Source organism: Stegostoma tigrinum, chromosome 31 (genome assembly GCF_030684315.1).
Source record: "Stegostoma tigrinum isolate sSteTig4 chromosome 31, sSteTig4.hap1, whole genome shotgun sequence".
NCBI lineage: Eukaryota > Metazoa > Chordata > Chondrichthyes > Orectolobiformes > Stegostomatidae > Stegostoma > Stegostoma tigrinum.
The window spans coordinates 36971440-36995873 of NC_081384.1; the positions used below are offsets into that span (position 1 = coordinate 36971440).

General features: G+C 43.6%; 1 protein-coding gene across 3 annotated transcripts in view; it reads right to left on the reverse strand.

Moving 5' to 3' along the window:
* LOC125466395 (vasoactive intestinal polypeptide receptor-like) overlaps positions 1–24434 on the reverse strand; it is a 175968-nt gene that overhangs the window by 35846 nt on the left and 115688 nt on the right. For all 3 annotated transcript variants that reach the window (XM_048560836.2, XM_048560835.2, XM_048560834.2), the window contains exons 6-8: positions 13339–13468; positions 4324–4474; positions 1040–1100 (exon numbers count right to left, since the gene is read on the reverse strand). In XM_048560836.2, coding sequence (XP_048416793.1) covers positions 1040–1100; positions 4324–4474; positions 13339–13468 — 342 coding nt within the window. The remainder of the gene's footprint in view (positions 1–1039; positions 1101–4323; positions 4475–13338; positions 13469–24434) is intronic.

The window sequence follows — 24434 nt, forward strand, 5'->3', positions numbered from 1 at the left end:
ACTGTACCCTGACAGAATCATACCCAGCAACTCGACTCAGCCCCAATCATGCAAAGAGCATCCCACCCAGAACCAGCACCCAACCCTGCACCTACCGTGGCCAATCCACCTCAACTCACCTGCATATCTTTGGACTGTGGGAGTAAACAAGAGCAAACCCACACAGACATGGGGAGAATGTGTACACTCTCATACAATCACCCAAGGCTGGAATTAAACCCAGGAACCTAGCACTGTGAGGCAGCAATAAGCTTGGGTTAAAGCAATCTGATCAACTATTTAGAGAGCAGAAAGAACTGATCACTACCTTAGTGCTGACTCTTGGAGAAGCATAGGCAACCGCAGAGATGTGTGGCTGTCAGTCTTATTGAGTGTAAATCGATTTGAGTGCTGAGTAAAGATAAAGTTTAGGGCGGCACGGTGGCTCAGTGGTTAGCACTGCAGCCTCACAGCGCTAGGGATCCGGGTTCGAATCTCACCTCGGGCGACTGTCTGTGTGGAGTTTGCACATTCTCCCCGTGTCTGCATGGGTTTCCTCCGGGTGCTCCAGTTTCCTCCCACAGTCCAAAGATGTGCAGGTTACGTGGATCGGCCATGCTAAATTGCCCGTAGTGTTCAGGGGTGTGTGGGTTATAGGCCAATGGGTCTGGGTGGGATGTTTCAAGGGGCAGTGTGGACTTGTTGGGTCGAAGGGCCTGTTTCCACACTGTAGGGAATCTAATCTAATCTAACTTCTCTTGATGCCATGCACGAACTATAATTTGTGAATCTCGAGTTGATACCAGGAATAAACTTTTGAACTAAAAAGGGGGTATTAATTTACAAAATGTATTATTTTAGCATGTTACAGTGTGTGTGTTTGCGTATAGGGCTGGGTTTTTTTGGGCAAGTGTGCAGTCAGGATTGGTCTCGGTTTGGAAAACCTCAGCGGCTAAGCATCTGACAACAGATAACATCCAGCATCCAGACTCACAGAAGGAGAATCACCTCTGAACTAAACCCTGGAGGGAAGCTGATGTCTGGAATTGTTCTCTCTTACCCAATATTATCATGGTGCAGCATCGCAAGCGTCCAACTGACAGTAATCAGCAGTGGAGCACCTATAGAAACAGAAATACGATTATCAACTGCATCACTGTGATTTTGCCCATGGTGAACATTACTTTTACAATTGATTGGCAAGTCTACTATTTTAAAACTGAATCTGCTCTCTCATGGTGAAAGTGATTAAGGAAATTGGATTAAGAAATTGATAACAGGATCAAGGAAATGCTGGGGAGAGATGTTAAAGAGGAGTCTTAAGTTCTGTGTTCAGCAGTACCATTGATCTCTTCACCACATGTACAGGGGAAGCCAGACACTGCTGTGAAGCTGTCCTTCATGTGGGGTCCAGTCACCCTCCTAAATACAGCTCAGATCAGAAAAAAGTCAATGATGCTCTGATATTGTCCATGGGATACAGTATTTTTGTACATTTTGCATTACAATAACCATATGTTAACAGTGTTATTATTCCTTCCCCCTTAATGTATACATCTAATCCTGATCAATGATGGATGCCTCTACTGACAGATCTAGGATCCCCACGATCTCATGATGTTTACCAGACATCATTACCATCAGGCCTTGTGATTCTAAACATTTACATTCTCAAGTTGTTGATAATAACAACTGCAGATGCTGGAGTCAGAGACAACATAGTGTGGAGCTGGAGGAACACAGCAGGCCAGGCAGCATCAGAGGAGCAGGAAAGCTGATGTTTCGGGTTGGGACCCTTCTTCAGAAAATGTGTCCCCACCTACACTCTCCTCTCCACCTATCTTCTCCTCCATCCATCTTCGGTCCGCCTCCCCCTCGCTCCCTATTTATTCCAGTTCCCTCTCCCCATCCCCCTCTCTGATGAAGGGTCCAGGACCGAAACGTCAGCTTTTGTGCCCCTCAGGTGCTGCTTGGCCTGCTGTGTTCATCCAGCTCCACACTTTGTTATCTTGGATTCTCCAGCATCTGCAGTTCCCATTATCTCTGATCACACTGATTTATCTCTACCTTCCCAAGTTATTGGTTATACTCTTTTTCAAACATTTCCCAGGATTGCTTATCTCTAAGGACTGCTCGAATTCTGATATTCATTGTATTCATTGCTATGCCTATCAAACTCGGTTACTCACTTTCCTACTGTCTTAATCACAAGAGATACAAAAGGATGAAAAATTCCTTCTAATTGCTGTAAAATTCATAATATTATTTTTATTGTAAAGTTAGTTATGTATAAAGTTGTATGGTTACATCTGATATTACAGTTCTTTAGCCAATGAGTTGGGAGCAGCTTCTCTCTGTTAAAGTTGCCTATCACTTAAGGACCTTTTAAATTCTGTTATACTTTTTACTAAACTCATTACTGGACTTACAAAAGGGATTAATTTTTACTAATTGTTACAAAAATTGTATTATCAGTTCCAATATAATTATATGGTTAGATCTAATGTTAGAATGTTTTAGCCATTGGGTTGTGAGCAGATTCTGTACCACTTGAATTAATTTGAATCATTTATTGTCACATGTATTCTATTTAAAAATGCAGTGAAAAGGGTGTACCTTTGCCATACGTGTATGGTGCCATTCACATTTACTTAGAATAAGACAAGAAAATAACAAGAGAGTCCAATTTTCCTTTCCACTGCCACAGTCGCACTCCGGGATTTCCAGCCCTTGCCACGCCTCCACCTGACCTTGGAAATATTTGGTAAACACTGCTCTTGTATCTTACAGCTGCACTATAACTCATTCTAGTCACATACTGTCTAAGATGACATTTACAGACCCGACCCTAAATGTTTCTACAATAAGTATTTTACCTAACAAGATAACAGCTGTTTCATCAATAAGACTAAAACTCAATCACCTTCACATATCAATGAACTTGGCTGATCTCCTGAGTTCTTACAACACATAACCTCATCCATATCATTTGTCTCTGTTATTGTGGGATCATACTTTTCTTTTTAAAGTTTGCTACAAACTTCAGGCTGTCTGTTCCCGGGCATTTCTTTATCAGGCTGTCTCTTACAGAGATCTGCAGCAGTTGCTTTTACAGAACACCCTGTATTTTGATTTGTGAGACTATTTGTCTAAAATAGACCCTGTTACCTTGATAATAAAATGTGAGGCTGGATGAACACAGCAGGCCAAGCAGCATCTCAGGAGCACAAAAGCTGACGTTTCGGGCCTAGACCCTTCATCAGAGAGGGTCTAGGCCCGAATCGTCAGCTTTTGTGCTCCTGAGATGCTGCTTGGCCTGCTGTGTTCATCCAGCCTCACATTTTATTATCTTGGAATTCTCCAGCATCTGCAGTTCCCATTATCCCTGTTACCTTGAGTTGCTTCCTCCTCAAAGCTACCACTGTGCTAACTTATCATCTCACTTTAATTCTGGATGGTGTGAAGCTAATTCATTTATGCCAATGGGTGGGCATATTGTGCCATCTCTGACCATGGTTTGCCCCAGCAGGAAATAATGAAAATAAAAATGCTCCTCAGCTTTCTGCATTTTACTTTCCACTCTAGGCACTGCACTATAGGAAAGATGTTAAGTCCTTGGAAATGATACAGAGGAGATTTACCAGGATAGTGCCAGGGATAAAGGTGTCCAGTTATATGGAGACATTGGCGAAGTTGGGGTTCTTCTCTTTAGAGCTTTCTGGGTTGAGTGGAGAACTAAGAGGTGTTTAGAATTTTGAGGGGTTTTGTTAGAGCAAATGGAAGAAAGTTGTTTCACTGGTGTGAGATCTGTTAACAGAAGGACACAGATTCATGTTAACTGGCAAAAAAAACTGTGGGCGAGATAAGGGCAAGATTATTTTTATTCAATGGATTTTTCTGTGATTTGAAATGTGTCCCATGGAAGATGATTGGAAAACTATTCAATCATAACTTCCAAAGGAAGAATGGGTAAATAGTTGTAAAGGAAAAATGTAGCAGGTTATGGAGAATGAACAAGGGGAGGCCAAATGAATGCAGTGTATAATGTGATACCAGCAATTTCTAATGGTGAGTATAGGATGGAAGAGCAGTCTCTGTGTTGCATGATTATCCAGAGACCTGGAAGGAAGCACAAGTTTTACCAGATGAAGAAAGCATGTATATTTACAATTCTGTAAATGAAGAGTTTTAAAGGAAAGCAATTTGGTTCAAGATACAGTACCAGGGAGAATAAAATTGACTAGAACCATTGCAAACAAAAAAAAGATAGCTCTTTCAAAGACCCTGGGGCTGAAGGGCTTTTTTGTGTTATATGGTTCCATGAATGAAAAGAGAATGCCTTACCCCAGGCCATCATGATGTACCACCAGAAATACTCCCTCTCAGTGAAGAAGACCACGATGAGGGTGTGTAGGTATATGCCTTCTGCCAATAGCCAGAAGAAGTTTGCTGTGATACTAAACTGGAAGAACACAATTGCAGCTTTGCAGGATGGCTGGGGAGGACAGAAACAGACATTACCCACAATTCTGACCCCTTATCCACAAGTTCACCCCTGCATACAGTATTGTATAAATCACTCCCCAGAGTTAATAGGATATACATTGAAGTAGAACCAAAGGACTTTGTGATTTACAGGGATTTTATTGTAAATCTGCACAAATATTAGTTTCCACCTTTCCCTTCTGGATCGTTTCTCTGCCCTCAAGCCAATTATCCATGGGAATTTCTTAGATATTATCTAACCAACCTGTTCAAAGGTGTTATGACACATCTTTGGAGCAGATGGCTCTTGAACTCAGGTTTTCACAGCCCAGAGGTAGGAACACTATCACTTTGCCACAAGACCACACCCGGGAGAATTCTTAAATACGAAACTCAAATTTGCAGCTGCTCTTTCTGGCTCTTCATGAATGCGCTTTTCTAACTTTGGCAACTCATTGCATGTTGCTTTATGAATGAGGTACCTGTTCAGGTTATTTATGACATGCAGTCTCTCTTACTCTCTGATTTAGTGCTTATTAGTTACACTACCACAGCACAATACAAGCTGTTTAATCTTGCCCATGCTGAGACTATAAGGGATCTCTCCTGCTACAGGAGGGTTTGAACCAAGCAATGCACTGAGTGTTAGTGGTTGCAGGCCCCCATTTTTGGGCCACGGTCCATGTGAACATCTGTTAATTTGCTGGTGATGGCTGCAGGGTGAAGTGGAAGCACAGACTCATTCCCACCCAGAAGCTCTGCCAGTCATGTTCTATATGGAACAGTAACAGCCTTGGGTCCAATATAAATACAGAAGACATGTGCCCAGCGCACTAACCTCCTCCTCCAGCCACATATAGCGCTTTACTATAAGACCATGTGGCCCTCCCTCTCACAGCTTAACACGAAGACCTAAACACATCTCAAAACATACAGTGCCGAGTTCTGAGGAAGGGACTTACACAGTAAAAACGAATATTAATATAATTTAGCAGCTAACACTAATGAGACTTGAAAATATTTGAAAAAATACGTAATAAAAAGGGTAATCAAATGACAGTGGAGGACACTTAGGGTCCAAGCAGGAGGTATCCCTGTGTTGGCGAGGGCATGGCTGAGGTGCAAAGTGACTACTTCTCTGGAGAAGATGGTGATCCTCCCAGGGCAGGTACCCTAATAGCTGTTGGTGATAGGTGCCTACCTGATCCAGGTTTGTATCAGCAGGTGGTAGCAGTGACCTTTGCTGAGGAATGGAGTCTCCCGAGGCTTTGCCTCGGATATGGAGTCATTTGTTTTATTAGTTTTTATTTATTCATATTTCCTGTCAAGGGAGCCGGACACGCTGCCCGTTGACATTGTTTTGAGGGACTTGTCTGCTTGTGGACAGCACGGTGTCTCAATGATTACCACTGCTGCCTCACAGCACCAGGGACCCGGGTTCGATTCCACCCTTGGGTGACTGTCTGTGTGGAGTTTGCACATTCTCCCTGTGTCTGTGTGGGTTTCCTCTGGGGGCTCCAGTTTCCCCCCACAGTCCAAAGATGTGCAGGTTGGGCGGATTAATTCTGGGAAATGCAGGGTTACAGGGACAGGCTGGGAGGATGGGTCTGGCTGTGATGTTCTTTAGGAAGTTCAGTGTGGACTCGATGGAATGAATGGGCTGCTCCTACACTGCAGGGATTCTATGATTCCAGTTGGATCTCAGTGCCCATCCCCTCTGGAGGGGGCATGGACCTAAAAAACTGGCAGCTGTCGCTACCAAGTTTGTTCTTGCCACCAATGGAGAAGTCAGCAGGGTTCTGGCCTCAGCTCCTGGCCCTAAAGTGAAGTGGAATAGTGGAGCTCCATACACTGCTGGCATGCCAAGCTATACGCTGGCAGCAAGGCATGAAGCTGAACATGCACCAGGCAGGTGCAGCACCTTGTAAGAAGTCAGTGCTCACCTGGCCGTGGCTAGAACTCTTCAGTTTCACTGATCAAAACTTTCTGGGTTCAATGAAGAAACTATTCCCTATTGTACAGTCGCCTTTGTGATTCTGGAGAGTTACTGACAGATTGGGAACGGGAGCTCTGATTGGGAGATTCAGAATTGAAGGCTAAGTCAGGCTAATTGTCTATCTAACTACGTTAATGATGGATCCAAGGGTGTTCTCTACTCACCTTTAGTTCAGCCTCACAGAAAAGTGGAAAACCAAGAAAATATAAGAAATATGAAATAAGGAACGGTGGCTCAGTGGTAAGCACTGTTGCCTCACAGCACCAAGGGCCCAGTTTCAATTCCATCCTCAGATGGCTGTCTGTGTGGTGTTTGAACATTCTTCCTGTGTCAGTGTGGATTTGCTCTGGTTTTCTGCCACAGTCCAAAGATGCGCAGGCTAGATGGATTGGCCATGCTAAATTGCCCGTAGTGTTCAGGGATGCCTAGATTAGGGGGTTACGGGGGGATGCGTCTAGGTGGGATACTTTGAGGGTCAGTGTGGACTAATTGGGTCTAAGGGCCTGTTTCCACACTGTCGGGGTTCTTTGAAATCTATGAATATCATAGAATCCCTACAGTGCAGAGAGGGGCCATTTGGCCCTTCGAGTCAGCACCAACCCTCAGAAGAACATCCTACCCTGAACCAGACACCCACCCTGCACCTGTAACCCCACATTAACCAAGGCTAACCCATCTAGCCCGCACATCCCTGGACACTATGGAGCAATTTAGCATGGCCAATCTATCTAACCTGCACATCTCTGAACTATGGAAGGGAACCAGAGTGCTCAGATGAAACCAGTGCAGGCATGGGGAGAATGCGCAAACAACACACAGAAGGTTGTCCTAACACTTTGAGGCTGCCATGTTGACTACTGAGCTATTGTGCTGGCCTACATATTACACTTTATGGCCCATCAAGCTGCTCCCATTTAATATGACCAAGGCTAATCTGTGGCCTCAGTTCCACTTTCTCAAATGCTCCCTAAATTGCATGATTTCTAGATACTAATGATCTGTCTATTCTGTTCACAAGCCTTTGGGATGGAGCATTCCAAAGATTCACAGCTCTTTACGTGAAGGAATTCTTCTTCATCTCAGTACAAAATGATCAACCTGGCAGTGTGCCCTCAAGGTTTAGATTCCCCAGCCAGGGGCAAGCTACATCTTAGTGCCCACCTTGTAAACCCCTTAGTAACTTTATAGAGGGCAGGATATTGTTAGGATCCTGACGTAACATCATTTACAGGGGATGTAGCTTCCTTCATGCCCTAAAATCCCTCCAAAGAGCGGAGAACCAAGTGAATTGTGTCAAATTTTTACAAAAAAAATGCAATTGGGATATTGCAGTCAATTCTGGGCATCAAAGTCCAGAAAGGATATTATGTCCTTAGACAGGAGATGACGGAAACAGATTCAATCAGAAGTTTTAAAAGAGAAATGTTTGAATGGAAACATTCAGAGGCCAGTGGCAAAATATGCTGGCATGGACACGATGGGCTGTTGTAACACTGTGTGGCTCTACGGGCTGAATTTAAACATGTTAGCTAGTAATAAAGTGGTAACTATACTTTTAATATAAGGATAGCCACTGAGCATGTGCAAGGATCTGTAACAATGACATCAGATCACATGAACTCTGACCTTGGATCCAGAGTTATCCCTCTTCCTTCCTATACAGAATATGTATTCAGTAGGGTTATTGTTGTTCAATGACATAAGTATGGATTATTCTTTAATCAATGAGCCAGACATGACCTTACCAAATATTTTAATAAGGCTGATTGCCTCTGACCCATCATCCTGTTTTACAGGTTTAACTGTGATGGCCAGTGTTCTAGTTCTTGGAAAACCTGGCAACTATAAAGGAGAGTCTTGAGGAGAATTTTGTTGCATTTAAAGCATGGCTTGTGGGCTAGAAGGAGTAAGTGCATTTCTGATACCTCCACTTTATCAGACAGCCCACATCCCCTGCCTTTAAGGATCATATGATCTCCCCAAACCCGCAGCCGTAAGGATTGTAGATTAGACCAATCCAGTACTGCAAACTTTTCTAGAGGCTTCCCAAATAGAATAGAAGCTAAACGTGACAATGACACCAACTTGTGTCCAGGAGCCTGTAAACTGCAAAAGAGGCAGGCTGTAGAGTTAAAATCTAATCATTGCCTTCTGGGAATCATCATCCTGGGAATGGTTCCCATGTACTAGGGCATCTGGTGACAATGGAAGTTCAATCCAAGATCACCAGGGAGTTTGGATGACGGGGTGGATGAGTTACATAAGAACATAAGAACTAGGAGCAGGAGATGGCCATCTGGCCCTTCGAACCTGCCCCGCCATTTAATAAGATCATGGCTGATCTTTTGAAACACAGCCCCACTTACCTGCCCACTCACCATAACCTTAATTCCTTTACTATTCAAAAATTTATCTAGCCTTGCCTGAAACATATTCAGCGAGTTAGCTTCAACTGCTCCACAGATTCACAACCTTTGGGTGAAGAAGTTCCTCCTGATCTCAGTCCTACATCTGCTTCCCTTTAATTTGAGGCTATGCCCTCTAGTCCTAGTTTCACCTGCGTGCAGAAACAACCCCCCTGCCTCCACCTTATCTATTCCCTTCATAATCTAATATGTTTCTATAAGATCTCCACCTTATTCTTCTGAATTCCAATGAGTATAAGTCCAGTCTACTCAGTCTCTCGTCATAATCCAACCCTCTCAACTCTGGAATCAACCGAGTGAATCTCCTCTGCACCCCCTCCAGTGCTAGTATATCTCTTCTCGAGTAAGGAGACCAAAACTGCACACAGTACTCCAGGTGTGGCCTCACCAGGACCTATACAGTTGCAGCATAGCCTCCCTGTTTTTAAACTCCATCCCTCAAGCAATGGCAGACAAAATTCCATTTGCCTTTTTAATTACCTGCTGCACCTGTAACCCCACCTTCAGTGGTTCATGCACAAGGACACCCAAGTCCCTCTGCACAGCAGCATGCTACTATTTTTTACCATTTAAAACATAGCCCATTTTCCTGTTATTCCTACCTAAATTGATGACCTTACACTTATCAACATTGTACTCCATCTGCCAGACCTTTACCCACTCACTTAGACTATCTGTATCCCTCCGCAGACTTTCAGTGTCTTCTGCACTCTTTGTTCTACCACTCACCTTAATGCCATCTGCAAATTTTGACACACCACACTGAGACCCCCAACTCCAAATCATCTATGTAAATTGTAAACAATTGAGGTCCCATCAGTGATCCCTGAGGCACACCACTAGTCATTGACCGCCAGCCAGAAAAACCCCCATTTACCCCTACTCTTTGTTTTCTACTGGTCAACCAATCCTCTATCCATGCCAATACATTACCTGTAATATCATGCAATTTTATCTTCTGTAGCAGCCTTTGAAGTGGCACCTTGTCAAATGCCTTCTGGAAATCCAGATACACCATATCCACAGGTTCCCCATTATCCACCATGCAAGTAATGTCCTCAAAGAATTCTACCAAATTAGTTAAACATGACCTACCCTTCATGAACCCATGCTGGGTGTTCCCAATGGGACAGTTTATATCCAGATGTCTTGCTGTTTCTTCCTTAATGATAGATTCAAGCATTTTCCCCACTACTGAAGTTAAGCTAACTGGCCTATAGTTACCCGCTTTTTGTCTACTTCCTTTTTTCAACAGTGGCATCACATTGGCTGTTTTCCAATCTGCAGGAAACACCCCAGACTACAGTGAATTTTGGTAAATAATTACACGCGCATTTGCTATTTCCCCCATCACCTCTTATAGTACCCTGGGGTGCATTTCATCAGGGCCAAGAGACTTGGCTACCTTTAGCCCCATTAACTTGCCCAGCACTGCCTCCTTAGTGATAATGACAGTTTCTAGGTCCTCGCATGCTATAACTTTCTTGACTTTCGTTTTCACCATGTTATTTGTGTCTTCCACTGTGAAGACCGACATGAAATAACCATTTAATGTCTTGGCTATTTCCTCATTCCCAGCTATTAAATTGGCCTTCTCATCCTATAAAGGACCAATGTTTACCTTTGCCACTCTTTTACGATTTACATATTTATAGAAACTTTTGCTGCCTGTTTTTATATTCTGAGCTAGTTTATTCTCACAATTTATCTTATTTTTCTTTATAATTTTTTTGTGGCTTTCTGTTGGCCTTTAAAGATTTCCCAGTCTACTAGTTTCCCACTACTCTTTGCTTTTTTGTATGAGTTTTTTTTTCAATCTGATACTTTCCTCTATTTCCTTAGACATCCATGGCTGGCTCTCTCTTTTCCTTATCACTGGAATATACTTCTGCTGAGCACTGTGAAAAATTGTTTTGAAAGTCCTCCAATGTTCCTCAATTGACCCACCATAAAGTTTTTGCTCCCATGCTACCTTAGCTAACTCCTCCCTCATTCCTTCATAGTTTCCTCTGTTTAAGCACAGGACATAGGTACTGGATTTAACCTTCTCACGCTCCATCTGTATTTCAAATTCGATCATACTGTGATCACTCCTTCAGAGAGGATCCCTAACTGATGTAGCAGCCTTTGGTATGGCACCTTGTCAAATGCCTTCTGGAAATCCAGATACACCATATCCACAGGTTCCCAACTGTCCACCATGCAAGTAATGTCCTCAAAGAATTCCACCAAATTAGTTAAACATGGCCTACCCTTCGTGAACCCATCATTAATTATTCCTGTCTCGTTGCACAGGACTAGATCTCGGATAGCTTGCTTCCTCGTAGATTCCATGACATATTGTTCAAGGAAATTATCGTGGATGCATTCAATGAACCCCTCCTCAAGGCTGCCATGACTGACCTGGTTTGACCAATCGATATGTAGATTAAAATCCCCCATGATAATTGCTGTACCAGTTTTACATGCATCAGCTATTTCTAGGTTTATTGCCCGCCCCAACAGGATGTCATTATTTGGTGGTCAATAGACCACACTTATCAGTGACTTCTTCTCCCTGCTATTTCTAATTTCCACCCAAATGGATTCAACATTTTGTTCAGTAGAACCTATATCATCTCTCACTACCGCCCTGATATCAACCTTAAAAATCAGAGCAACACCACCTCCCTCACCTTCCTGTCTGTCCTTCTGAACAGGTTGATACCCCTGGATATTTAACTCCCAGTCATGACCATCCTGTAACCATGTCTCTGTAATGGTCACTAAATCATACCCCTTTGCCATGATTTGCACCGGCAACTCTTCCAGCTTGTTTCGAATGCTCCGAGCATTCAGATAAAGTGCCCTTATGACAATTTTTGCACCTTCTTTTTGGGTCCTATTAACTCCATTACTAACAGCTCTTGAATTCTTCTTCCCTTTAACTTTTTTCCTAATTTTCAATGGAGTTGAAGCTTCCTTGTCACTTGCTGCTTTGCCTTGCATTAATTATTATTCTCCCTCTACGCTCACTTCTCCCTTCCCCCCTACTTACTAGTTTAAAGTCGTATTAAACACCCTATTTACCCTTTTCACCAGAACATTGGTCCCAGCCCTGTTCAGGTGGAGTCCATCCCAGTGGTATAGATCCCTCCTGTCCCAGAACTGATGCCAGTGCCCCATGAAAAGGAAACCCTCTATCCCACACCACTCTTTTAGCCACATGTTTACTTCCCTGATCCTTGCCTTCCTATGCCAATCTGCACGTGGCTTGGGCAGCAATCCAGAGATTACAACCCTTGAAGGCCTGTTTTTTAATTTTGTTCCTAGCTTTTCATAATCCCGAAACAGGTCTTTTTTCCTCATCCTGCCTGTGTTGTTGGTACATACGTGGACCACAATGACTAGATCCTCCCCCTCCCTCTCTAGTGTCCTCTTCAGCCGGTCAGAGATGACTCACACCCTGGCACCAGGCAGGTAACACACCATGTGGGATTCTCTATCCTGCTCACAGAGGATACTGTCCGTTCCCCTGATGATGGAATCCCCTACAAATACAAGCTTTTTGCTCCTCCCTCTTGAATGGCCCCCTGGACCATGGTGTCAGGGTCAGTTGACTCATCGTCCCTGCAGCCCTGTTCCTCATTCACGCAGGGAGCAAGTGCCTCATACCTGTGGGACAATGTCAAGGGCTGCGGCTCCTGTGTTCCTGTCTGCAGGGTCCCTCTACCTGCCTCACTCGCAGTCTCACACTGCTGTCCCTGTCCTCTGATCGAATGAACATTAGTTAATCTACCAGGTGTGACTGCCTCCTGGAAAATGAAGTTACCTTTTAAATATTTATACTGAGTTCTTCAGATGTTATATTGAACACTTGCTCAGAGATGTTGGGACACAGCTCTGGAGTAGGATGGGGCTTGAACCTGGGACTTCTTCGCTCAAAGGTAAAGACACTACCTTTGTGCCCTAAGAACTAGGGTCCCATAAGAAGCAGGTGTAGCAGCTTTGATTAGTAGCTTGTTGGCTATCCTGGGGCACAAAGAACTAGGAGAAGGTCAGAGACAGATCTTCAGTTTTCCATCTGATCTAGTTCAAAAAGGCACGTACCGAGATTAATACTAATGTTTCAGATGGAAATGGAACCAACCCACATTTCAATTCACCATGAAGACTGTTCATCCTTGTGAGCAAAATATATCAACTGGGCTGTACATAACCTGGGACTGATTGACTATCACCAGCCACCTGCCCTGGGGGGAGAATGTGAGAGTTCACCCCCTTGAGTGTTATGATGCCATAATTAGGAACTGAAGATGAACCTGACCCTGATTTATTGTTTAAATATAAAATCAATGCTGAGACAGATTACATAGATTGATGATTACTGGAATCCCTGCAGAGACTTCAGAGTGCCCGAACTCTGAACTCAATGTGAACTTTCTTTAGGGGTCCCCACAAAGTTTCACTTACCGTAGATAGGGTGCATTGGTCCAAGTCAGTGCCAAACAGCACCACATCCTTAACAAACACAGCAATGGCTCTCATAATGAAGGAGACAAACAGGTTCATGTGGATATAGTTCCTGGTGCAGTGGAGCTTTCTGTGTCAAAGACAGTTAAAGAAGTGTTAAGTTAAAGAAGTATTATAATGAAATAAAACGCCTTCAGTTGAGAAGCCATCAATCTGTTTTTCATCACCCAATCTGATCTCTCTATATTCCTATCAACCAAACCTTCCCACCAACTCTCTAAAGTGAACTTTCCCACAGTATCCCTTAATGCGCTCCCTAGTGGCATTGTGGCTCAAACCACAGCAGGAGGACTGCGGTGGTTCAAGAAGGCAGCCCACCACCACCTTCTCAAGGGCAACCAGGCACGAGCAATAAACGCTGGCCCAGCTGGCGATACCCACATCTCACAGATGAGTAAAAACATTTTTAAAAATTCCAACTTGTCTCTCAATCCCACCATATTGCTTAATTCTGCCTCTCTACCGTAACCCTCAGTCCCAACATATCCTTCAATCCCACCAGATCCATAACCTTTGATCCCACGTTCCAATCTTCCTGGCTCAGGAAACATTTGTAAACTAGACCCCGAGAATTTACAGAGTTTGACAAAGAAGAAAAGAAGGCCTGGGGCATGGGGAGGGTAGACGGTTTGCAAGTGGGAAAATGTCACAGGATCGGGGCTGAGGAAGAGGTCATGGGAGAGAGAGAGGTTACGGACAAGTGAGGTGATTGTGGAGAGTAGTTCTGCGGGATGGGAGTTGTGGGTAAAGGAGGTTGGAAGGGGAAAGGAGGAAATGAGGAGGGAATTTTCAAGGAGAGAGATTGCATCAGACTGAAGAGGCATGGGTGGTAGGATTGGCAATAGGGGTTACGGAGAAGTTCCTGCTGCCCCAGAAGATACGTTGAAAAACCTTTAGTTGCTGGAATTCACAAGTCTTCACTTTCTTTAGCTCTTAGGTTTATTGTGAAATGCAGCCCACAGCCATTGAACTTAAATAGCTGTTAGAACATGAGATACCCAGCTTCTCAAACAAATTATAACAATTGACCTGCTGTTGTACAGTGGGTTACTTGGAAATTGCAAAATCTGACAAAGTTAAGTCAGAATTTGATGCACTGTTGGCAGCTTAGGGTTAAGTTTCATCTTGTTACCATTTTGACTAACACCCCGATCTCCTATTTGTTGCAGGATGTTAAAACTTACACTGTCTCCCCCTACTCCCAATAATTTTTGGAATTTGTGCACAGAGCCTAAAGAGACAGGAGAAGTCCTTAATGAATACTTTTCTTCAGTATTCACCACTGAGAGGGACCTAGTTGTGGAGGAGGACAGTGTGAAACAGGCTGGTAGGCTAGTGGAGGTCACTGTTAGTAAAAAAATGTACGAGGAACTTTGAGGAAGTTGTAGATAGAAAAGTCCCCCGGGCCTGATGGGATTTATCCAAGGATTCTATGGGAAGCAAGGGAAGAGATCTCAGGGCCTTTGGCGATGATCTTTTCATCCTCACTGTCCACAGGTATCGTTCCAGAAGATTGGAGAGAGGCAAACCCTTGTTCAAAAAAGGGAATAAGGATAACCCCGGAAATTACAGGCCAGTTAGTCTTATGTCAGTGGTGGGCAAATTATTGGAAAGGGCTCTGAGAGATAGGATTTATAATCACTTGGAAAGGCACAATTTGATTCATGATAGTCAGCATGGATTTGTGAGGGGTAGATCATGCCTCACAAACCTTACTGAATTCTTTGAAGAGGTGACCAAACACATGGAAGAAGGTAGAGCAGTGGATGTGGTATACATGGATTTAAGTAAGGTGTTTGATAAGGATCCCCATGGTAGGCTCATTCAGAAGGTAAGGAAGCATGGGATAGGGGGAAATGTGGCAGATTGGATTCAGAATTGGCTGACCCTTATAAGACAAAGGGTGGTAGTGGACAGAAAATATTCAACATGGTGCTCAGTTACAAGTGGTGTATCAACAAGGGTCTGTTCAGAGTCCTCTTCTATTTGTGATTTTTGTAAATGATTTGGATGAAGGAGTGGAAGTGTGGATTAGCAAGTTCGCAGACGATACTAAGGTGAGTCATGTTGTAGACAGTGCAGAGGGTTGTTCTAGGTTACAAAGGAACATTGCTAGGACGCAGCGCAGGGCTGAGAAGTGGCAGATGGAGTTTAACCCAGAAAAGTGTGAGGTGACTCATTTTGGAAGGAAAAACTTGAAAGCAGAATACAGGATTAACGGAAAGATTCTTGGCAGAGTGGAGGAGCAAAGGGATCTTGGGTTCAGGTCCACAGTTCTCTGAAAGCTGCCACACAGGTGGATAGAGTTGTTAAGAAGGTGTATGGTGTGTTAGCTTTCATTAATAGAAGGATTGAGTTCAAGAGCCGTGAAGTTATGCTCCAGATATATCAAAAGCTGGTTCGGCCACATCTGGAGTATTATGTCCAGTTCCGGTCGCCTCATTACAGGAAAGATGTGGAAGCATTGGAAAAGATGCAGAGGAGATTTACCAGGATGTTGCCTGGAATGGAGGGAAGATCTTACGAGTTAGGGCTTTTCTCTTTAGAACGATGAAGGATGGGAGGTGACTTGATAGAGGTGTACAAAATGATCAGAGATATAGATAGATTGGACAGCAAGAGACTTTTTCCGAGGGTGGAGGTAGCTATTACAAGGGGACATAGTTTTAAAGTGAGTAGAGGTAGATCTAGGGAAGACATCAGAGGTAGGTTCTTTACTCAGAGTGGTAGGGGCATGGAATGCATTGCTGGAGATGGTAGTGAAGTCAGCCTCATTAGGGACATTTAAGCAGCAATTAGATCGGTGTTTGGATGATAAAATAAGGTATGGGTGGAGGTTAGATAGGCTTTAGGTTTAGGGTAAAAGTTTGGCACAACATTGTGGCCAAAGGGCCTGTGCTGTGCTGTACTGTTGTATGTTCTATATCAGCATTTATTTTCAGAAGATTGCGACAAATACTTTTTGCTTCAGTTGGAATGCCACCTTTACTTTAGATATTTTTAGTACATTGTCATGAGGGTCAAGTTGCACTTAATCACAGATGGATCAGAGTGGACATGTTGAAGGCATTTGATGACTTTAATGAAACACCAAGTGAAGGCAAGAATATCATTTTGTATTAATAATGGTGGCTCACTTCAATCTCAAATGCTAAAGTGAAGGAAAGTGCATGTGATGAGTTTTATTTCAAATTCCCTTCAACAGCAAGCAAATAATAATTTTGTCACTGTTTTTCCCTGTTGTGAAAACAAAGACAAAGCCAATTTAATTATCAGCATACAGACTCTTGAATAAAGTTTCCTTCCCTCTTGCTCCAGTGATGCCAATTATGAAGAACATTCTGTATCACAGAGCAGCTCCATAGAAAATTAAAGCTTCAGACTGCCCTTGGAAATGCTTTGAGAACTACTCAATTCAAGAGATTATTAACAGAGTGAGAAATTTTGTTTTAAATTACCCCTGTGGCCAAGATACATCTTTCTTTTGCAAATATCGAAAAAAAACAATAAAAAATCAGCACAATACAAGTGAATGAATTTTCCGAAACCAAATCCTAATTTGCAGATGAATGAAATATATTGACAACGCACTTAAAACTTCACGTGTTAAACATATCAATGAGAAAGCCAGTACTCACAATGATAGATGAATGAAAATCCAGATGCCAACTCAGTCATTCTTAATATGAAGATGGGATATGAGATGAAAATATGTAAGAAATACTTAGATCACAAATTATTGCAAAGAGGATCTAACAGTGTAAACAATACAATTTAAAATGGCAAAATGCACATCATATTAGATCATGGGAAACACGCTGCTTGAGGGAAATATATGGCTCACATCATCCTTTCGGAAATTGAACAGTTCACATGATTCAACGACAAGCTGCAGAGACCTAGGAGGTAATGTTCTATTATACATGCTGCACTTCTGTTGCCTGGGTTGTGATGTCGCTTCAAAGATTCCTGTTGTATCTTCACCATTGCAAGTGAAAATACTTGGGCAACTTCTTATCAGGCATTCAGAAGTTTAGTTTGAGACCATTTATATCTGTGCGATAGAAGCATATAGATGTAATGTGGCTGGGTGTAGATGAGCAGATGTTGTGGTCTACAGTCCCCTGGCTTATGCAGGGAGCAATGAGTGGGAGAATTGTACATAGCTTAAGTTAAATCTGTATCACCTGTTTAGAGTTTCACGTTGGTACCCTACGCGAACATACACAACAAAGTGTGGAGCTGGATGGAGGAACACAGCTGGCAGTATCAGAGGAGCAGGAAAGTTAACTATTCAGGTCGGGATCCTTCTTCAGAAATGGGGGAGGGGGAAGGCAGCTCAGAAATACATAGAGAGATGTGGGGGTGGGGCTGCGGAAGGTGCTCCACGAGTGCAGGCAGGCAGTGGTGGGAATTGGTCAGTGAGGTGGGAGAGAAGATGGATAGGTTGTGTCAGGTCAAGGAGGTGGAGATGAGAGGAAGGGTTGAACATGGGATGGGGCCTCCTCCAGTGTCACAATGATGCCACCCGGAAACTGGGGGAGCAGCACCTGACATTCTGCCTTCGGAGCCTACAGCCCAATGGCCCAAAAGTGGATTTTACCAGTTTTAAAATCTCCCCATCCTAGTTTCGCCCCATGTCCAAACCTCCCTCCCTGCCTCCTTGATCTCACACAAACTGTCTCCTACCTTTCAGCTCTTCCCACCTCACTGACCAATCCCCACCACTGCCTACCTGCACTCACCAATCACCTCTCCTCCCTACCTTCCCCAGCCCCACCCCTCCTCTCTCTATTTACTTCCCAGCTCCCTTCCCCCACCCCCCCATTTCTAAAGAAGGGTCCTGACTTTCAACTTTCAAACATCGGCTTTCCTGCTCCTCTGATGCTGCCTGGCCTGCTGTGTTCCTCCAACTCCACACTGTGTTATCATCTGCAGCTGTTGCCAGCCCTTGTGTGAACATGATGGCCTTAGCCATGGCTCAGTGTAACACTGTTACCTCTGAAGGAGCAAGTTGTAGATTTAAAACCCTCCCCAAGAATCTTGACAGTTCTGGGCAGTACTGAGAGAGCACTTTTCAAGCCATTATCACATTGCTCTTTGTGATACTTTGCGATGCACATGTTAGCTACTACACCACACTGATGACGCTGACTGAGCTTTACACCACTATGGGAAACTCTTTCGTGCTAACGGATTTTGAGGGAGCATGACAGAAGGTGAAGGAGGTTGCTGTGTGCACAACAATTGGTAATCTCCGACCATTGTTACCTGCACCTTGTTCATTCCCTGATACATACAGTTGTGAGTAATTTTCACAAATCCTCATTAGCTCCCTGTGCGTCATATCTCCATTGAGTTACTGGTTAAAATTGAGTCAAGCCGTGCTCTCTGCAAAATACTCAAATAAACCTGCAACACAGCCTGTCAATTCTGATTATTCACAACCATTCTCACTGCTTGCTACGTTTAGTTGGGTTCAAATGTAGAGGGCAAATGTACGAATCCTGATAGGGTGCCTCACTGAAATAGCAACTGCACTTTGAGACTAGTTAATCCAGGGAACACGAGCACACGTTCCAATGAACTTGATTTTGAAAGACAAACCACAAAATTTAAAAAGCTGAAGTCAGAATATGAAGCTATAAAATTATTGTAAAATGTATATCGGTAATATTGTTCAGGATTAAGGAGAAATGTTACCCTTACAGAGCTTGACCTGAATTCTGACCATTCATCAGTCTTTCAAACCCTTGAGCTTCTTTTGCAATCAAACAGATCATGGCTGTATTTTAATTCCATCTACCCACCTCAGATCCATTGTGCCTAATATCCAAAAGCTATCAAATTCAGTTTTACAATCTTTCATTCACCTAAACCTCAACATAGTCATACAGCATTAACAGACCCTTCAGTCCAACTAGTCCATGCCAACCATGTTCCAAAACCAAACTAGTTCCACTTGTCTGCATTTGGCCCATATCCCTCCAAACCTTTCCTACTCACGAACTTATTCTAATGTCTTTTAAAGGTTGTAATGAACCTTTGTAAATGAACCTGCATGCACCATTTTCGCTGTGAGTTCCTTCTGCACACAAACCACTCTGTGTAAAATAGTTGCTCATCATGTCAAAAGAAAAGAACAAAGAAAATTACAGCACAGAAACAGGCCCTTTGGCCCTCCAAGCCTGTGCTGATCCAGATCCTTTATCTAAACCTGTCACCGATTTTCCAAGGGTCTAGGCCCGAAACGTCAGCTTTTGTGCTCCTGAGATGCTGCTTGGCCTGCTGTGTTCATCCAGCCTCACATTTTATTATCTTGGAATCTCCAGCATCTGCAGTTCCCATTATCACCGATTTTCCAAGGATCTGTATCCCTCTGCTCCCTGCCAATTCATGTATCTGTCTAGATACATCTTAAATGACGCTATCATGACCGCCTCTACCACCACCGCTGGCAATGCGTCCCAGGCACTCACCACCCTTTGCATAAAGCCCCTTCCACCCATATCTCCCTTAAACTTTCCCCTTTCACCTTGAAATTGTGACCCCTAGTAATTGAGTCCCCCACTCTGGGAAAAGCTTCTTGCTATCCACCCTGTCTATACCTTTCATGATTTTGTAGACCTCAATCAGGTCCCTCCTCAACCTCCATCTGTCTAATGTAAATAATCCTAATCTACTCAACCTCTTTTCATAGCGAGCGCCCTCCATACCAGGCAACATCCTGGTGAACCTCCTCTGCACCATCTCCAAAGCATCCACATCATTTTGGTCAATGTGGTGACCAAAACTGCATGCAGTATTCCAAATATGATCGAACCAAAGTCCTATACAACTGTAACATGACCTGCCAATTCTTGTACTCAATACCCCGTCCATGAATGAAAGCCCCTGTATGCCTTCTGGACCACTCTATCGACCTACGATGCCACTTCAGGGTACAATGGACCTGAACACCCAGATCTCTTTTTAAATCTTTCTCCTCTCACCTTAAAAATATGCCCCTTGGTTTTGAACTCCATCATCCTGGGGAAAAGACTCTTGCTATTCACCTTATCCATGACGCTCATGATTTTATAAGCCTCTATAAGGTCACCCCTCAATTTCCTACACTCCAATGAGAAAAGTCCAGCCTATCCACCCTATCTGTGTAACTCAAATCTAGATTGTGGGAGGACCAAATTCCATATTTCCACTTAGCTGTTAGGGTTAGGTAATGGATTCTGTCTTTGACACTGACGTCCATATGTCAAAATTAAATTAAACAAATGGAAACAAGATTCTCAGAGAAGTCAGTGACATATCTGACAGAACCCTTGGGCTTTCACTAATGACCAGGTTCAAGACTGTGACAATTTATATCACGTTAAAGGTTTAAGTTATCCTCATTAAACCTGACACATTTATCACATCAGTGGATGGTAACAATAAATATGCTTTCTATCAAGATGTGAGTGATGTATGTGTAGCTGCTGGACAGAATAAGCTTTAATATAGATTAATAGTTTCATTTATATTCACTGTACAATTTAACTTTAATCCCATACATATTTCCTACTGCAGAGACATGGCTCCCAATAGCTTCACATCATAAGTTGAGGAACTTGTTCACAAAAAGTAAAGCGTGATTATCTCGGTATCCACTGTTTCTATAGCAGTAACACTTCTGCTGCTTTAACAATAAAAGACTCATGAATGCTGGCATCTGTGGGCAGAATCTTACAGAGACAACTGTGGTCTTGGTTACCAGGTGGAGAGTCAGTGAGACCCCGCATTGATTCTTAAGAAGTTCCATCACATCGTGTTTATCACTCAGGCACTCAACCGGACAGCACTAAGCCTTCCTCTGGGGAATCAAGGAGCTGGGTGGGTGAGGTTGGCCAGAAGACACACCTGCTGAGAGCTAATGACCAATCAGAGATCAGCTGTGTTTATACCCTCAGTAGTGCCACTAGGGGGAGATGGCGCTGGCTGCTGCTTGTACTACCACTCACCAATCAAGAAGGGGACACATGGTGGGGGTGATGGTGATGGAAGGAAGTCACACGGGGACCAGTGATGGAAGTGATAGCAGGAGGGTGGCTCTCCACGGATTCATTCCCCTCTCAGAACTGGTTCCTTCAACCGGGCACTGAATGCCTTTAAATGGGATGCCTCGCCCAGAGCCTGCAAACAAACAGACAGGTTCTGCTTGCTTTGTTTCTCAAGCCCACTACCTGCTGCAAGGTTACTAAGAGATCCAGTGGGATGCGACTCTTAAGTGCACATCAACCATCCAGTTAAGAACCTCAAATGGTGGCAGGTTCCCATTTCAGACCTACTCTGGGTAAATCTACATTGGGCATGTGAGTGTATTTCAAATGGCAGCTGATAAGAGTTCTGATTCCTGTGAAACACGAGTAGTGATAACCCTCCATTAAAAGCATCCTTCCACCGCTACACTCTCTCTCCTATGACTAAGCCAGTTCTGTACCCACCTTGCCAGCACACCCCCAATACTATGCAACTTCATCTCTTGTGCCAGTCTGCCATAAGGGACCCTGACAAGGAGCAGCATGGTTCTGTGAGAATGGCAAGTTACATGAACCATGGATGGCCAGGGATGTTATGACCATGGTCAGAAAGAAAAATGAAGTATACATAAGGTCTAGGAGAATGGGAGCTGATGAAGCCCTTGAAGTATATAAGGAAAGTAGAAAAGAACTTAAACAAGGAATTTAAAGGATTTAAATGGGTCATGAAAAGTCATTAGCAAACAGGAGAAGGAGAATCCTAAGGCTTTTTTTATACATATACAAGAATCAAGACAGTAGCTGGGGAAAGGGTTGGCCCACCCAAAGACAAAAGAGGGAATGTATCTGTGGAGCCAGAAGAGGTAGGTGAATGAATAAGGTCCTAAACGAATACTTTGTGTCGATATTTACCAAAGAGAAGGAATTGGTGGAGGATGATCTCAGGGAAGGAGTGTCCAATTTCTAAGCCAAATTGCTATTAAAAAGGAAGAGGTATTGTCCATTTTAAGAAATACCAGGGTAGATAAGTCACCAGGTTCTGATGGGATCTATCCCAGAAAATTGAGGGAGGCAAGACAACACATTGCTAGACCATTGACAGATATCTTTGTATCCTTTTAGGCTACAGGTGAGGTCCCAGAGGACTGGAGAATAGCCAATGTTACTCCACTGTTTAAGAAGGGTACCAGGGAAAATCCTAGAAAATATAGACCTGTGAGTCTCATGCCGGTGGTAGGAAAATTATTGGAAAAGATTCTCAGGGACAAGATCTATACACATTTAAAAGCAAATGTACTTATTAGCGGTGGACAGAAGGGTTTTGTGTAGTGGGGGGTTGTGCCTCATTAACTTGTTTCAATTTTTCGAGGAGGTGACAAAGATGATTGATGAGGGAAAAGTGGGATTGATGTTGTCTACACAGACTTCAGTAAAGCCTTTGTCAGGGTCCCTTATGGCAGACTGGCACAAGAGATGAAGTTGCATAGTATTAGAGGTGTGCTGGCAAGGTGGGTACAGAACTGGCTTAGTCATAGGAGAGAGAGTGTAGCGGTGGAAGGATGCTTTTAAGAATGGAGGGTTATCACTACTGGTGTTTCACTGGAATCAGTTCTGGAAGCTCTGCTAATCATGGTCAACATAAATTATTTGGACGAAAATGTACCTGGCCTAATTAGTAAGTTTGCGGGCAATGCAAAGATTGGCAGAGTTTCAGGCAGTGAGGATTGTCAGAGGATACAGCAGGATATCAATCAGTTGGAGGCATGGGCAGAAAAATGGCAGATGAAGTTTAATCCAGACAAATGTGAGTTGGTGCATTTTGGAAGGTCAAGTTGATAGGGAAATTATACAGTGAATGGCAGAACCCTTAAGTGTATGGATATGCGGAGAGATCTGGGTGTGCAGGTCCACAGATCATTGCAAGGAGAGCGCAGATAGATGTGGAAGGAAAAAAGACTTATGGCATGCTTGCCTTCAATGGAAGGGGCATTGAGTTATAAGGACAGGCAAGTTATGCTGCAGCTTTATAGAACTTTAGTTAGGCCGCACTTGGAATATTGCGTACAGTTCTGGTCACCACACTACCACAGGGATGTGGAAACTTCAGACAGGGTACAGAAAGGGTTTATCAGGATGATTGCCTGGTATGGGGGATTTTAGCGATGAAGAAAAGTTGGATAGATGGGGGTTGTTTTCACTGGAATGCAAGAGGTTGAGGGGTGGCCTGATAAACGTTAATAAGACTGTGAATGGCATGGATAGAGTGGAAAATATGCGGCTTTTTTCTAGGTTGGGGGAGTCAATTACTAGGGGCAGAAGGTTCAAGGTGTGAGGGGGGCAGTTTAAAAAGGTGCGCGAGGCATGTTCTTCACACAAAGGATGGTGAGTGCCTGGAATGCGCTGCCAGCGGTGGTGGTGGAAGTGGACACAGTAGCAGCGTTCTAGAGACACCTGGATGGATACGGGAATAGGAAGGGAATAGAGGGATACGGATCCTGTGAGTGACGACCCTTTTAGTATGGAAGGGCAAAATGTGTCAGCGCAGGCTTGGAGGGCTGAAGGGCCTACTCCTGTGCTGTATTGTTCTTTGTCCTCTGCAATGCTACCAATAAAATCTAGATAAATGCACCTCAAAGGGCCATGTGTTCTAGTGTGGAGATGGATAGACACCTTGAGTCTAACTAGGAGAATTCTCTCATAGAAAACAAACCATTGCTGATTGCTTTTCTGCAACTATTTACGTGACAAGGAAATGCTTTATATTCTGACAGAGACTGTTGGCGGGGATCTTGCCTTGGTCTGACTCCTTTAAGATCCTTAGTTACTTGCCTCAATGATCCTAATGACATTATCACAGTGGGTGTGCTTATGGTGTTTGGTGAGTATTAACATTTCCAGATTCATATACAATAGACACTGGAAGGCAGCAGGGTTCCCACATGCCACTCTCAATCACCTCCACCACTTTCAGAAGAAGAGTCATACCAGACTCAAAACATTAACTCTGTTTTCCTCTGCACA